A 15,145-nucleotide genomic window follows, 5' to 3' on the forward strand; every position below is an offset into this window, starting at 1 on the left:
ACAGCAAAGAACACGCCTTCATGCTAAGGTCTCCCCTTAGTGCATGGCTTGGAAGAGAGTTTGCAAAACAGAAGCAAAGATGGCTTTTACGCTGATGGTTCTCCAAGGGGACAGAGGCATCTCCTCTGCTCCAAGCACTGAGTTTTGAAGAATGGCTCTTTCCCACCCACACCCACCCTGCCCTCTCCATTTGGTCATTATACAGTCAGTTGTTTGATCAGGGGGAAGCCCCCGGCTTGCAGGAAGAACATGCTTTTGCTTCAGCAGATCCATCGCTGGGTGAGCTATCCCATATGCTTGTACTCAGATCTGTCCCGTGGAATTTGGACTTGATTTGCAGTCATTTTGAGGTGGATGTGGTAAACACCAAGGGTTATCACGATAACCAGTCCTAAGATCAAGCCCAGAACTAGAGGAAGGGTCTCCTCCAACTGCTCTCTCTGGTCCACTGGGCATTTATGTCCTGCAATGTATAAAAGAGAAAGGTCGGGGGGGGGGGGGAGAGCATTATTTTGCAGACAGGTGCATATAAAGCCCTACTTTGAAAGAAAAGATCCGGGAGGGGGGTTCTTCCAAAGGATTTAGGACAATATATTTACTCCCCACCCATATTGTCCTCACAAAGTCCCTGGGAGGGGATTTGGCCCTAACTAACTTTGGTTCCCCCGGTGAGCACTGTGGCCAATGGCACTTCAGTCAGCCCAGGTCACATCCAGTGTTCGCTTTCCAGTCAGGGGTGCAGAACCCCTTTTGGACTGAGGACTATAATTTTTCTGTAGAAGCTCTCAGGGGATTCATGCCAACTGGCAAAGCTGGACCCCAGCAGGCTGGGGTGGACCTAAGAAAATAGGCATGGGGTCAAAATACAGTTCTATTGCAGCTTGAAGCTCTTAACAAAGTAACAAAGCCTTAGAAGAGACATTTCAATGGTTTAGAATGGGAGAAACGCTGCCCCAGCCAAAGATAACACCAACCACCCCTGAAAGACACCTGGCCTGTTGAAGACCCCCAGATGGCTGGATCAGGTCAGGTTTGGCCTCTGGGCTTGAGCTTCTGTGCCCATTTCCTATGCCAGGCTACCGCTGTGAGAAGCCAAGCAAAAGGAAGATTGGGATATGGTGTGGTATTCCTTCGTCCTGGAGATGTGTGGACACTGGGAGCACATCGAGCAGTTCAAACCAGGCAAACCGAATTGCCATTTGACCTTTGCACCATTTCTAGCACTTTGCGGAAAATGCCTCCCACACAACCTTTTCAACCATTCTCATTCAGTTGGATGGAAAAGTAACTGCTTTCAAAAAGGCATTCAAAGGAGAACATTTCAGGGAGATGCTCCTGGGTTGGTGTATGGATTCTTGTCCTTGTCTTACTTATAACGTGGCTAAGGCAGGAGGTGCAAACTATCCTGCAGGAATCTCTCTGAAAGGCTCCTCCGCTGCCCACACTGCAATTAAAGCCAAGGAAAGACATCCAGAGGTAATTCTTCCCATGGAGCTTGGTCAGATTAGGAAGTGCAGGCAGCCTGGGAGGCTGCACAAGAACAGGGCTAGAAGAAACATAGAAACATAGAAACAGAGCGAGTCAGAAGGGGTCTCCCGGGCCATCTAGTCTGACCTCCAACACCAGCTGGCTCCGCTCACAACATGCCCACCATGTGCACATCCAGCCTATCCTTGAACACCCGCACCGATGGGGCCTCAACAACCTCCTGGGGAACCCCTTTCCACACCCTCGGGGTCCTGACTGTCAGGAAGTGCTTCCTGGCATCCAAACGAAACCTTGGCTCCCTGAGCTTTGCTCCGTTGGAGCGCATTCTGCCTTCCTCTGCAGGGGAGAACAGGTCTCTACCCACCTCCGTGTGACATCCCCTCACATACCTGTATGTCACCAGCATATCCCCTCTGAGTCTCCTCTTCTCCAGGCTGAAGAGACCCAGTTCCCTCAGTCTTGCCTCATACCCCATCCCCTGCAAACCAGCCACCAACCTTGTGGCCCTACGCTGCACTGACTCCAATCTGGCTATATCCTTTCTGTAATGAGGGGCCCCAAACTGAGCACAGTACTCCAATTGCGGGTGCACCAGAGTCGTGTAGAGTGGCAGTAATACCTCTCTCGATCTAGAAGCCACACTTCTGGCTATGCAACCAAGGGTGGCGTTCGCCCTCTTGACCACCGCATCGCCCTGCTGACTCATGCTTAGCCTGCAGTCAACCAGCACCCCAAGGTCCCTTTCACAAGTGCTGCTTGTGAAGAAAGCAACCCACAGCACCCTCAGCTGCCCTGCACACATTAGGTAAGCTCAAAAACCCACAAAATGCATTAGAGAACATGTGAAGTGTGCAGCAGAGCAATGGAAGCCTCCTTCGCAGGGAAAGGGCCTTCAGGAAATTGGAGGGCAGAGTGTGGCTCAGGGCTAGCCCTACCTCTCCCCTGCAGCTGCCCACCATACGGCCCCTGTGCTGGATGCAAAACTGGGGTCAGCCTGCCAAATAGAGTCAATACTGCTGCCATTTCTAGCGGCACCATTGCAAAACAAACAAACAGGGAGACCTTCTGAAAAAAAGAAGAAGTTGCTAGCCCTGCCAACGGTGAGTCAGAGGTGAGCCTTACTGGTGAGGAACAATTGAGAATTTCTCTTCCTCTACAGAACTGTTGCAAAATTTTCCCCCATCCCACAATGGCGGCAACACACACACACACTTTATCTGCTCATAAATAAAGTGGAAAATTTTGAGAGATTGTGCACTGCTTTAGCCATTTCAAGCCCAGACCCTTCCAAACCCTTCTCTGCCATGTCACATGCCATGCACACAATCTGTGTTACTGCTGCTGTTGTGTTATCAGGCAAGAGCTGTCCTTGACAGCACAGTATCACCCAGTAGTGACCTGTGCCCGTGCAATGCTATGAACCAACGTCAAAAGATCTGGCAACAGCAGGTGGGGACATGGACATGGAAAGGAAAGGATGGAGTGTTGTTGCCTCTATGAGGAGATAGCAACAGGCTCTTATCGTTCATGCATGCAGCAACTGCTGTGCTGGTTTCAAGTTGCAGCTGCTGATATTCTTCCTTCACCCCAGACACCCAAGGAGCACCAAGGGGTGCAGGCGCAAGGGGTGGGGACATGCTGGAAGGCAGCAGCTTCCCTCTTCCCTGCTCCTGCTCTGGAGGAAGCCTCCCAGGTATCAGCAAGGAATCAACCAAGCAACGCTGCTCCATTCTGCAGGGCCACACAGCTACTTGTGCGTGACGATGGATCCGGCCCCCAAAGTCTCCTCTTGCAGCTGTCAGAGAAAGGAGCCTCATTCCTCCCAGTTGTGTCCCCTGGAATACTGCATGGAGGAATGGGAGGGAGGGAGGAAGGAAGAGGGTGAGGAGAGAGGAACAGCCATATCTGTTCGGCTCATCTGACTGTTTGGACCTTCAGCACAACCCTCCCTGTTGTACCAACAGGTTTTCCCTTCCCTTCAAGGCTTCTCTGGCTTCCTTCCTTTCCCTTCCCTTCCCTTCCCTTCCCTTCCCTCCTCTGCTCTATCCCATCTTCCACAACCTTGGGATCATGATGGATGGTTGCATGTCAACATCAGCAAGTGCCTGAGAGTAGTCAAAGCAGGGAGAGCCCATGCTGGGGATGATCATGGCTGTACTGCAGTGGTGCTTCCCTTGGCCGATTACGCACCGTTCTGCTTGGCTCATCTCAAAAAGGTATAACGCAGTTGGAAAAGGTGCTGAAAAGAATAGCCAAAAGAGTCAGATCATTCTTTTTTGGGGAGTGGGTAACTAAGGGGAGGAGGAACGAGGTTCAGCCTATCCTTAATACAAGACATGAAGGGAGAGAGAACATTTTCTCCCTCAACAGCCTGCAGATGGGTGCTTGGGGTCATCCTGTAGAAGTGCTCGTTCAACGGATTCCAAATAGACAAGAGAAAGTATTTCTTCCTACTACAGAGAATTAAACTGTGGGTCCCGCCAGCTTAGAAGACTTTAAAAGCAGGTAGAACAAAGTCATGGAAAGGTCTGTTAGTGGCGGTTAGCCATGACAGGATCACGGAGCTGAAAAGGGCACTCAGGGTTACCCAGAGCGACCTCCTGCTCAAAGCAGGTTCTGCAGAGCAGGATACAGCTCAGTGTACAGGCGATCCTGCATATGGTCAGGCACAGGAAAGCCCTCAGCATTTCCCAGCCAGTTGTAGGGCTTGTACTGTCTGAGCATGCGCAGAATGCTGCCCGAAGGCAACCCTGTAGTTGCTGCCTAGAAATTGCCATGAGATGGCCATTTGGGCACTGCTTAAAAGGACCACCCAAAACCTCGCAAGGCAGTCCATTCCACTGGCAAGCAGCTACTGCCATGAGCAAGTCGTAGCCAAAATCAGCATCCCTGCCATTCTGCCTATTGGTTCTCCAGTCGCGCTGTCCAGTGCAGCAGAGAGCTCCAGCTGAGCTCTCACTCCGTCTGGCTTCATCTTTGGCCAGACAGTCCTTCAGGTATTTGAAGGTCCTAATCACATCTTTCCTTAATCTTCCCTTCTCCAGCTAAATGCCCCAAACTCTTTCAATGGCTTCTCACACAATGACATCCAGAGCTCTCCCCCTCCAGTTTGACAGTGTCCTGACTAGCTAAATGAAATTGCCAGGTTCAGAGCCAGAGTGTCACTGAATAGTGAGTTTTGGGGTTCAAAACAACAGTGGTATCTTCATGCCCTTTATCTGGGATTCTAAGAACCATCTGGCTGGCCACAGGATGCTGGACTACTTAGGATTCTTGGCCTAGTCCAGCAAGGCTGTTGTGTTTTGTTGCTATCCATGGATACAGGACTGGCACTCATACGGGTTGCCAATCATTATTTAATCTGTATTTGATAATGCATATATGCAGGGTATGTGTGTCACATGATGATAGTACCATCTGATTCACATAGAGCAGCTGCACAAGGTCCAAGCTGAAACATTTTGTAATATATAAGTGACTAACTGCATCCTTCTGGGATCCAGAATCCATATGTACACATTTATATACAGTGGCACATACAACTAAAGCATTCCATAGAGCTGCAACTCTCCCAGTTTGGTCACACAAGTTGTACGTGCCAGTGAAATATATTGAATATCCATTATATAAGAAAGGGAATGGTCTATAAAAACTTGCAATTTTTTTTCTGCTCAGAAAATTAAGAAAAGAACTAGACAAAGTGATACAAAGAGAGTTATAAAAAGCATTTCAACATTGTCTTTTTTCAGTTATTTATAGTATAGTATTTCAGATATTTATAGTATTTCACTGAATAATTATGACTTGAGTTCTGAATAATTATTATTGAGCTACTGCATCCTCCCCTGCCACACAATAAGCACTTGAAAGGAGGAATTTTTAATTGCCATTTCAAAATACTTCAGCTTGTGTGCAGCACTGCTTTCACCTGACTGGAAATCGCCTCTGCTACTCAAGTTGAGGTGCTCAGTTTTTGCCCTCTCTAGCCCTCTCTAGTGACTGTGACCCCGTGTCCCAGGACTGTTCTGATGCAGCTCCCAACCCTCAGGAGCAGCTTCTGAGGGATGGAGCCATAAGCAGGGAGGGGTTGCCCGCAAGACAACGCCATCACTAGCTGAGGTCATGAAGAAAAAGTCCCAGTTAGTGATACTGGAACATCAGGACAGTGTAACTGACAAACCCCAGGCATGGCAAGGAAATGCACCTGTCTTGGGTATCTAAGAGCCTTCTCCAATGTGGTACCCTCCAAATATTTTTAGACCACGACCCCCATCATCCCTGACCATTGACCCTCCTGGCTGAGGCTGGCAGTAGCTGAAGTCCAAGTCATTTGGGGGTACTCTCTTGGGAACATGGCATGTAACATGTAAAGCTGCTGTATTTTAATGTTGAAGGCTGTTACCAGGTCCCGTTTTCCATCCTTGCTCACGGCATTGTTGGAAGACAACCCCAGAAGTTCAACACTGCTGCTCAATCCTGTTCTAAGGAGGAGGCTCACTGCAGACTCTGGTCCTCCCTCCTGACCACAGACATACTCAACACGCCTGCTTTCTAGCAAGCTTATTCAAGACCAAGCCCCACAATCCACGGACCACTGGAAAGACCCAAGCAAGAACAGCTCCCCAGAGAGCAGCATCCAAGTCAGTGCGACACAGGACCATCACCATCACAAGATGTTCAGTCCTGAGCATCTGCAGGTCAGTATAGCAAAGACACTTGCCCTGGAGAGGCTGTCAGAATCAGCAATGCTGAACTGGTGGGCCAGTGCTCTGACTTGGCAGAGGTCAGTATAAGAGGTCAGTATAAGATAATGCAGATGCTACAGGTACCACCATCATGACCCAAGAATTTTGAGAACTCCACTACTGCCACTCGAGAGCTATTCATCATGCATTGCCAGTCACCTTCAATGACAAACAGGAGACATTCCTCTGCTCCTTCCTGATACTCGTAGGCCAGCAAGAACTCCCCTTCTCCCAAATACTCTACCGTATCAAGGAAAGCAGCTCAGCAAGGACTCTCCAAAGTCAGCACATAGGAACACAATGCTTAAAATCCAATATTCATTCATTTATTTATTTGGGGTATTTCTAACCATCTCAGGATGGCTCATAACCAGAATGTGTGCATGTTCCCCATGGCAAAATGTTCACCCATTTTAGCACAATGCCGCTCCCTGCTTTGGGCAGTCCTCCTCCAGCCCCACTTTCCACTGATCCTGCCTGCTGTCCTGGTCAAGGGCCACTGCCTTCTCCTTCCAGAAGATACCTAAACCTCCCCCAGCACCTGGACGGTCTTTACCTTCACTGAAGACGTAATCAGAGCTGATGTCAAAGGGCTGAAGGCGGACCTCAGACAGCAAGAGGACGACAGATTTCTGATGGTCACTGGAGGCCAAGTTGATGGCCTGCTGCGCTTGACATTCATAGGACTTCCCAGCTGGGGTGACTAGAGCTGAAAGGTGATGTGTGCTGACTGTGTGCTTCCCAGCTGCCAGGAGAACAGAAGTGTCAATGAATGAGTGTCACCTCCTAAAGCTTGCAATTGACAACATTTCCTAGTATTTGAGTAGGCTCTACAGTGCCAACCACATGCAGGTCTATCCAGCATTAAGCTCCCTTAAGTTCAGTGGGATTTCAGGTACACTCTGCTATCCTGCTGAGAGACTCTGTGGACTGAACCCTTAAGGCAGAAATTCTATGTCCATTTACTGAGTATGCATGTCTAAGATTGCACTATGAGTCTTTAAGATGAGTAACACATTTTTTAAAAGTATGGCTAAGCTATGATGAAAAATCCCAATGAACTATTAACCAGGAGGACTGGTGCATTTCAAACCATATCGAAAAAGCACAAATAATTTCCCTATACATGTATTTTAATCCAAAATTAATTTTTCCACAATTTACACTTACAGCAGGGAAAGCTATAAGGCAGAGTTAAAGATTCCAAATATCAGGAATTGTTTCCAGGAAATATTTAGGAGGCATGGGATTTCTAAACACTGCAGGTGCTTTGTACTTGCTTCACTGCAACAACAGACAATACTGACACTCTCTCTGGAAACATTCTGCACTGCAGATGGCATCCAGCAACAAGGACCGACACCAAGAAAATGCCTTTTAGGAGGGCTTTTGCCGACAAGGTATGAAATAAATGAAATGCAATAACTTCCACTGTGCTTTTAAAAATGAAAGGCATATCAACAATGTGTACATAAATATCTTAAAAAAATAAATTTTATTTCACTTGGATGCAAACAAGATTGTGTGTGTCTTGAAACTGCTACAATTTCAGCTGCAATTCAGTAGTGAAGGGGAAATGGAGACAACTGGATTTGCTTCCCCCCCCCTTTTTTTTCTTTTTCCCTTTCCTATTTAAAGGATGACAGTGTTGGTTTTAAAATTCAGACAAAGAATATAAGAAAATGGAGGAAGTTTTATTAGTTGTGCTTCAGTGGCCACAACTGTCCTATAGAGCCCAAAGAGCTGCAATCCAAAGTGCCTAGAACCGCACAATAAATGCAGGCACAACAGTAAACCGATTCTGTGAAAACCAGGAACCCATAAGCTGGGCCTAAAAGACTGAGCCAATTTAGGCAATAGATGACCCAGCAAGTAAAGCTTTGGGTACGCAGTCGTGAGCAGGGGAGAGCGGTTCTGTTTGCAGCTCTGAGAGTCCGGGACACACACAAACACTGCTTTAGTCCTGCAGAGTTGCTGGAGAGCTGAGCGCAAAGGAGGGAAGATGGCCTTTCCTGCAGGTGAGAGCGGAAGCTTTCCTTCCTCTCCCTGGCCATTTTGCGCATATCCCTGCAAAGCAGGTTTACGGAGGATGTTGTGCTGCGTGTCGTTAAATATCGCCATGCGACTCTCCGCTTGCTTCGGGCCGACCCATCGCGCTGTGGGCAGCCCCGTCCTAAGGGAGCGGGGCTTGCTGCTGCCGACTCAGAGGTCAGTCCGACTGCGTTCAAGGGGCTTCTTCCCTGGGAAGCTCGTAGGATTTCTGCCCGACGTCTCGGAACACGGCGGGGACAGCAGCACAATTCCTTGCCGCTGACTCAGCTCTTGACTCAGGAGACCGGAATTAATCGCCTGAGGGCCACATGCGTCCAAGCTTGCTGCTTGCCGCCTTAACTTGACGGATCGCCCTCATCCTGGCCTCTGCGCGCCAGTCTTGAGGAAAGCCAAAAGCAGAATCGTGGTTGCTGCCGAGCTCAGGGAAGGAAAAGGCCAGGCTGGCGCACTTGATCGGGACGGGGGGAAGCTGCAGCCGGGCGGAGCAGCGAAGAGGGAGAAATCCCGAGCCTAAACCCACCCCAATCCGCTGGTCAGGCCGCCAGGGCGAGACTCCCCCAAGAAGGGGCGTTCGGGGGAGGCGAGGCCGTCGGGGCAGCGCAGGCCTGCGCTTTCAGCCGCAGTGCGGGCTGCGGGAGGTTGCGGAGATCCGCGACGTGCAAGGGCCGGGCAAGTCCGGGGCGGGAGCGGGGCGGGCGATGCGGGCCACCCCCGGCCGCGCCCGCGGATCGCCGTGGCCAGCCTGACCGGGCGGCCCCCTGGGCCACGCAGCCCCGCCGCTCAGCCCCGCTGTGCGGCCTGGCCAGTCCCGAGCGCGCTGGCTCCTGGCCCCCGCCGAGCGCGCCCCCGGTGCCCGCCCGCAGCGGGGAGGCTAGGCCCCGGCTGGGCCCTCGCTTACGGTTGACGGCCTCCTTGAAGTAGGTGCGCTCCGAGCTGTCGTAAACGAACTGGACTTTGCTCATTTTCCACCATGCCTCCGGCCCGGCGCTTGTGTTGCGACTCTCCTGCAGTGCGGGAGAGGGAGACAAGGAAAGGGCCGTGACGGATCGAGGTCAAGGCGGCCCCGCTGCGCCACCCTCTGCCCCTCGGCGTCGGCGCCCCCTTTCGCCGGGAAAGGGCTGAGGCGCCGCTCGGGGACTCGGGGCTCTCCCTCCTGGGGCGCCTGCTTCGGCCAGACCTGAAACTGGCGCGGGTCAAGGGGAAGCTGCAAGGGCAAAAGAAGCGCCTCGCCAGCTTTCCTTGGCGAACAGGCGACTCCGATTTATTCTACATATTCTGCTTCTCACTCTCATTTATTAAGGTCGCATTCCTTCACTGTCTCCTGGGCTCTCCCTGGCCTCCTGATTTTCTTCTTGAGTTCTTTCTTTCCCTGTTTTTTTTTTTTTTCCTTTTCTTTCTACTCTCTTTTTTAAAGTTCTGCTGTCACCGCGCGATCACCATCATTTTACCTTGACGAAGAAAAGTCGGAGGGTGTACGCTTTATCTATCCACGAAATCTGGAGCTCGGATTCATTGTTGCCGCATTTCCCTCGCTCTTCTGCTGCCCGAGAAAGCGGGATATAGGCTTGCTCTGGGATCGTCTGAATACACACATGATCAGTGTCAACCGCAAATACTTTTTTAAAATTAAGGATCTGATAGAAGATTGCAATTCTTCCACGGACACTATCTGGGGAAATGTGATAGAGTCTCCCCTGCCATTTCTTTTTCTAACGCTGTGGAATGTCAACGCAGAACAGATAAAATGAACAAAGGTATGCGTAGGATCGTAGTTCCTTAGCACAGCTAATGCAAAAGGAAAGCCTGGATTTTGCAAACAGCCCACAGGATAATAACCACGTATACGAGAGTCTCCCCTCAGCTGCCTGTGCTAAAAGATAAATAACTGCATTGCCAGATCACTTGTTCATTCCCACGGAAAACAAAATGCAACCCTCTCCTTCCAAACCCCCAACTAGATGCACTTTACTTAAGCAACGAATCAAATTGTGTGCGCGTATTCACACAAACAGATGCAGAGAGGCGTGGGTGCGCGCGAGCGTTGCGGGAAAACAATGGGCTGGGGGTGGAGACGGGGGCGTTCATACTCCAGTGGGCAGCATATTCTCACTTCAGATTTAAGTATTTACAAATTAGAAGTAGGTTATTTTTTTTTTAAAGTGTCTGTGTAGGTTTTTGTGTGTGCGTTTGCGCGCGCGAGAGAGAGAGAGACAGAGAGACAGAGAGAAAGAAGTTGCATTACCTTGGCAACATAAAGAAACTAAGGGACCGTGGTTGGAATCATGTTCTGGATTATTCCTATTTTCTTTCCCTCTTTCTTCCTGTCTCTCTCTCACGCACACTCACACGGATATACATAACACACAGCCAGCAATTTCAGGCAACAGACCTTTGCAGAATGTTAAACCCGAATTGTTTCACTCGTTTCGAGGGTGAAACAAGCCAAACTGGTGGACTGGTGTGGGTGGCGAGGGGAAACCAAGCGAAGAATTCTTACATCCACATAGTTGCTGGCCGACACGTCATAGGGGACAATCAACTTCGCAGCAAATTCTGCCATGAGACAGATGGACCCATTCTCACGAACCACAAAGATGGCTTTTTCGGGGTTAGGAGAGAGGCCAGAGAGGTTTTCCACTTCTTGCTCTGCCACGGCGCTGGCTAGCGCATCTGCTGGTGCGGGGTGGGGGGGGGGGGGGGAGGGGGGGAGGGAGGGGGGGGGGGGGGGGGGGGGGGGAGGGAGAGGGAGAGGGGGAGGGGGGTGGGGGGGGGGGACGGACGACTTGCAGGGTCAGTCGCGTGGCTTGCGAGCTAAGCTGGAGGGAGAGTTTTCTCCAAGGGGCATTTTCCGTGCCATTTGCGGGAAAACAGCCTGACACTACTTGGGATTTAGCCTACGAATCCCCGCCTGCTGATCGACTTAGCCTTGAGTCCAGAAGACTCAAGCGGAGTAACTGTACTCACCTCTCACCCCCAGCCCACCCACCCCCGCCCCCGGGAGGAAATTCGTGGAGCTTTCTCTCCCTTTCTCAAGCAGACCACCAAACAGAACCGACCTAAGGGCGGGCAAGTTCGGTGAGGCTCCCTAAGGCACGGCAAGGCGGCGCGGGGCGCGCTCCGAAAATCTGCCTCGGCCGCCTATACTCACAGGCGAGGAGGAGCAGCCCGCGGGGTCCCGGGCCGGGCGAGCGGCTCCCGCGCCTTCCCAGGTCCATGCTGCCAAGCCCGAGCCCGCGAGGAGGCGGCCGGCGCGGGGGGGTTTCCTGGCCGCGGCGCTGCTGCGCGGCTGCCCGGGCGCTCGGCTCGAGGCGCGGAGGTCGCGGCGGCGCGGCGGCGGCGGGTGCCCGGAAGGCGCCGGCTGGAGCTGTCCAAGGCTCTCGGTGCTGATCTGCCGCCGCGGAGCGAGGCGCTCTCCGGCCACGTCAGGGAGCTGTCCCAAGTCGCCGTCCGTGCAGCCAGCAAGGCTGAACTCAAGGAAGTATTCCAAAGATCCCTCCACTTAGGACTGAAATCTCTGCGGGAAAGAGTGGGTGTTATGTCGTTGTTTCCCTTTCCTCCCTCCCTCCCGCTCACGCCAACCGTTGCCTTCATTGGGTAGCTCAGGCGGCCTCGCAAAAGTCCAAGAGCACTTCTCTTGCCCAGGCATTTAGCACAGCAGCTGGGCAAAGTCTATTATGTCTCTTTCCCCTTCCATGAGCCTGTTTAGAGGAGGGGGTAGCTCTTTCTCCGCATGGAGTAATTAAAATCTTGCTTCTCACCTGCTAGGATCAGAAATCACTCGCAGACATGGATAGGTTCAAAACCTGTCAGGGAGGAGGGGGCATCAGTGGAGCAGATTTATTGTAGCCCCAGCAAAGTGTTTGCTTCCTGCTTTTCTTGGGATCAGTAGATATTTCTTAGGATCAAAAGTATCAGCAGATCATTCTTCAGCCGAATGTTTGAAGCTGCTGGGCTTCAGAGCTAACTGATTATATCATCTGGTAATGCAGATCATGAATACTTGTTCTTAGAAACAGGAAAAGCACAAAGCTTTAGCAGTTGGTGGGGGGGTTGCTAGGAAAATAAAAGACTCAGCTGAGACCAACTGAAGCGAGGTGTTCCCCACTAAATCCCTCTCTCTTTCCCATACAAACACACACAGAAAGAGAGAGAGAGTGGAGGGGAGAGAGTTCAGGAAAAGAATGCATCTGCCTGATCCAGTGTTATCCTCCAGCTATCATGGAGTTCAGCACCATCCACCCCAGCATGTCCAATGATGAGAGATGGTGGGAATTGTAGTTCAAAAGGCTGGGATACATTCTCATTGTTAAGTCTTCAAAGCAATTACATTGGTAATTGCTAATTACTAATGAGATACACTCATTAGTAATTGGAATTTGTGGACTTAAGTTGGGTCTGCAATCCTTAAACCTTGTTCCAGAGTTATAATGTACTCCACTGGAATATCTACATTGCCAATCCTATATGGATCTATACAGAAGAAAGCCCCATTGAGTTCAATAATATGTATTCTGAATTGCAGATTCCATGTATCTCTGGTAAATAGGGTATGGATACATAGATATAGATGGATGGATAGAAGCAAGCAAGCAAACAAGCAAGTAAGCATTAGATTACATTAAGATAGCTAGCAAGCAAGCCATATAATCTGTAAATGTTGCTGCACTAGACTGGCTGCTATCTTTTGGTTTGTCTCCATGCCACCATCAAATATTTCTGGTGGAAGCTGCCAGATACAAACCTCAGAGTAAAGAGTCATAGTAAAGCAAGAGACATGAAAAGGCTTGCACTGTAGAACAGCTGATAGGAGAGCTCAGTTTTATGCAGATCTCACATATTAGCCACACTAGTTATAGTTAGAATAGATCCAGTAGAATAAATAGGGCTTCAATCAACTAATGCTGACAATTGATGCATATTAAGCTACCAACTAGACTTAAAAAATTAATTCAGTTCAGGTGGGACTTCTGAGTACCAATGGAAAATGTAGCACATGTAGAAGCAAGCTCTGCCAATGTAATTGTCTAAGTTTACAATTCCAAGCATACTTATCTAAGCTCCACTAAACTTTGTTGGACTTACTTCTGAGTAGATGCATGTTAGACCAAACTGTTAGGTTGTACACATTTACATGGGATTAACTCCCATGAAATACCACTGGACTTTGTTTGGACTAGAAATGCCTAAGACTGCACTCTGTGGAGGTTGGTGGCTCCAAATGTTGGTGGAACCGTTTAGTTTGAGTTCTAATCTGTACTTTAAAGGCTCTCTCCATGGTGCCAAACCCTATAACAAAAATAGATTCAGCCCCATCAATACCTTCTTTAACATTCCATCCAAAACCCAGAGTAGATGCACCACACCTCTGACATTGGCGCTGCATGCCTCCCCTGACTGCATTGCAAAGTATCCGTGAGTACATAAAAACTCCCAGAGCAAAACAAAGAGTTCCTTGACATGTAGAGGACATCAGAGGAAAGTAACAGCAGCTATAGGGACACACGTTGTCATCAAATTTAGCACAGAAATGACCACTTAAAAATAAAATTGGCCTAAATATTAAATATTGTTTGTTAGATAGAATTAGATCCCAAAGTCCAAAGATAGAGAATTTTGAAGCTAAAGTTATTCCTTCTAAACAAAGCAACCCAAATTCTGCCTGAGTTAAGCCACTGAGCCAATTGTTCTCCATGCTGCTGCTGCAGACACGAACTGGAAACTGTCACCTCCTGCCGCATTGTGCAGCTGCCGTAGAGGCATCTGCTCCAACTCCATACATTTTCAAGCTCATTGACCCCTTCTGTAAAAAGTATAGATTAGAATTACTTGCTATGGAGACAAAGGAGGCAAATTATCAATTAATTAATTGTTCCGTAGCATATAATCAATGCTGATCCTTATATATTTTTCTTCCTTTAGGGAAAACCTATCCATTTTTTAAAAAGTGATCTACTGAATGCAGTTTCCAAGTGAATACAGCAGTGTGGGACTATTACCAAAAAAAACCTATCTAGAGAAAACTACCGGCTGATAGAGCACATTGGCATAGAACACGTACTTTTGGATTGTCATTACTTCTCCGTGCAATGTTCCTATTCTGTACATTGAATAGGGCTGCATAAATAGGATACATCACCCATAATACTTTCAGCACTGAAACAGTGCTTACAATTTTCTTGTTTAATTTCAATTATTGGGGGAGAGTGTATATCTAAAAGCTCAGGTAAGAACATTTACTGCCCACCCCCTGCAATTCTGCATGAAAGAGTTCCACAATTTAAAATGAACAATTTCACAGAAATACATCAAACACATGCTGGAAGAGTAAAGCACCCAAATCAGCAAGGCCTAACGGAGAAAGCTGAACAACCCATATGGCCATGTGCTAAACCAGAGGTCCTCCTTAATCATTAACGCCTGAGTGCTTTGGAGCGGGGAGGGTGCCAGAGTAGACGGAGCTGATATGCTTAAAGCCATGCCAATTTGTACATCAAATGGGGCAGAAGTAAATTAAGCATGGAGATCCACATCTGAGCACCACTGGAATTCATACTCCATTGTGGCTAAGTAGAAAAAGGACATCCATGACTGTAACATACTATAATTAATTAGCCTGAACGCTTCAGCTCTTGGAAGGGAATCTGATGACTCAGACAACTCTTCTCATTAGGAAAACCAGGAAAACTGAAGCCACACACTTATCCCACCCCCTCGCACTTAAGTTTAGATCTGAATATTTAGAGCACTTTTTGACTGCTTGAAGTGCTTCACACAGAGAGCACGTCCAGATCATGGTCAGCAAAATACATCTGCTCTTTTTAGTCATTCCTGTTATGCATCCTCAGAGTAGCTTAGATGAC

The 15,145-nt window shown here is 49.2% G+C and overlaps 1 protein-coding gene across 1 annotated transcript; it reads right to left on the minus strand.

Moving 5' to 3' along the window:
* Positions 1-284: 284 nt before the first annotated feature.
* On the minus strand, positions 285-11,500 carry LAMP5 (lysosomal associated membrane protein family member 5). Its single transcript, XM_044454626.1, has 6 exons — positions 11,434-11,500; positions 10,783-10,958; positions 9,734-9,865; positions 9,184-9,289; positions 6,790-6,978; positions 285-463 (listed from the first exon to the last, which is right to left on the minus strand). The coding sequence occupies exons 1-6, from the start codon at positions 11,498-11,500 to the stop codon at positions 285-287; spliced, it is 849 nt and encodes a 282-aa protein (XP_044310561.1).
* Between the last annotated feature and the right edge of the window lie 3,645 nt (positions 11,501-15,145).

Source organism: Varanus komodoensis, unplaced genomic scaffold (assembly GCF_004798865.1).
Source record: "Varanus komodoensis strain SLA01 unplaced genomic scaffold, ASM479886v1 scaffold7_3, whole genome shotgun sequence".
Taxonomy (NCBI): Eukaryota; Metazoa; Chordata; class Lepidosauria; order Squamata; family Varanidae; genus Varanus; species Varanus komodoensis.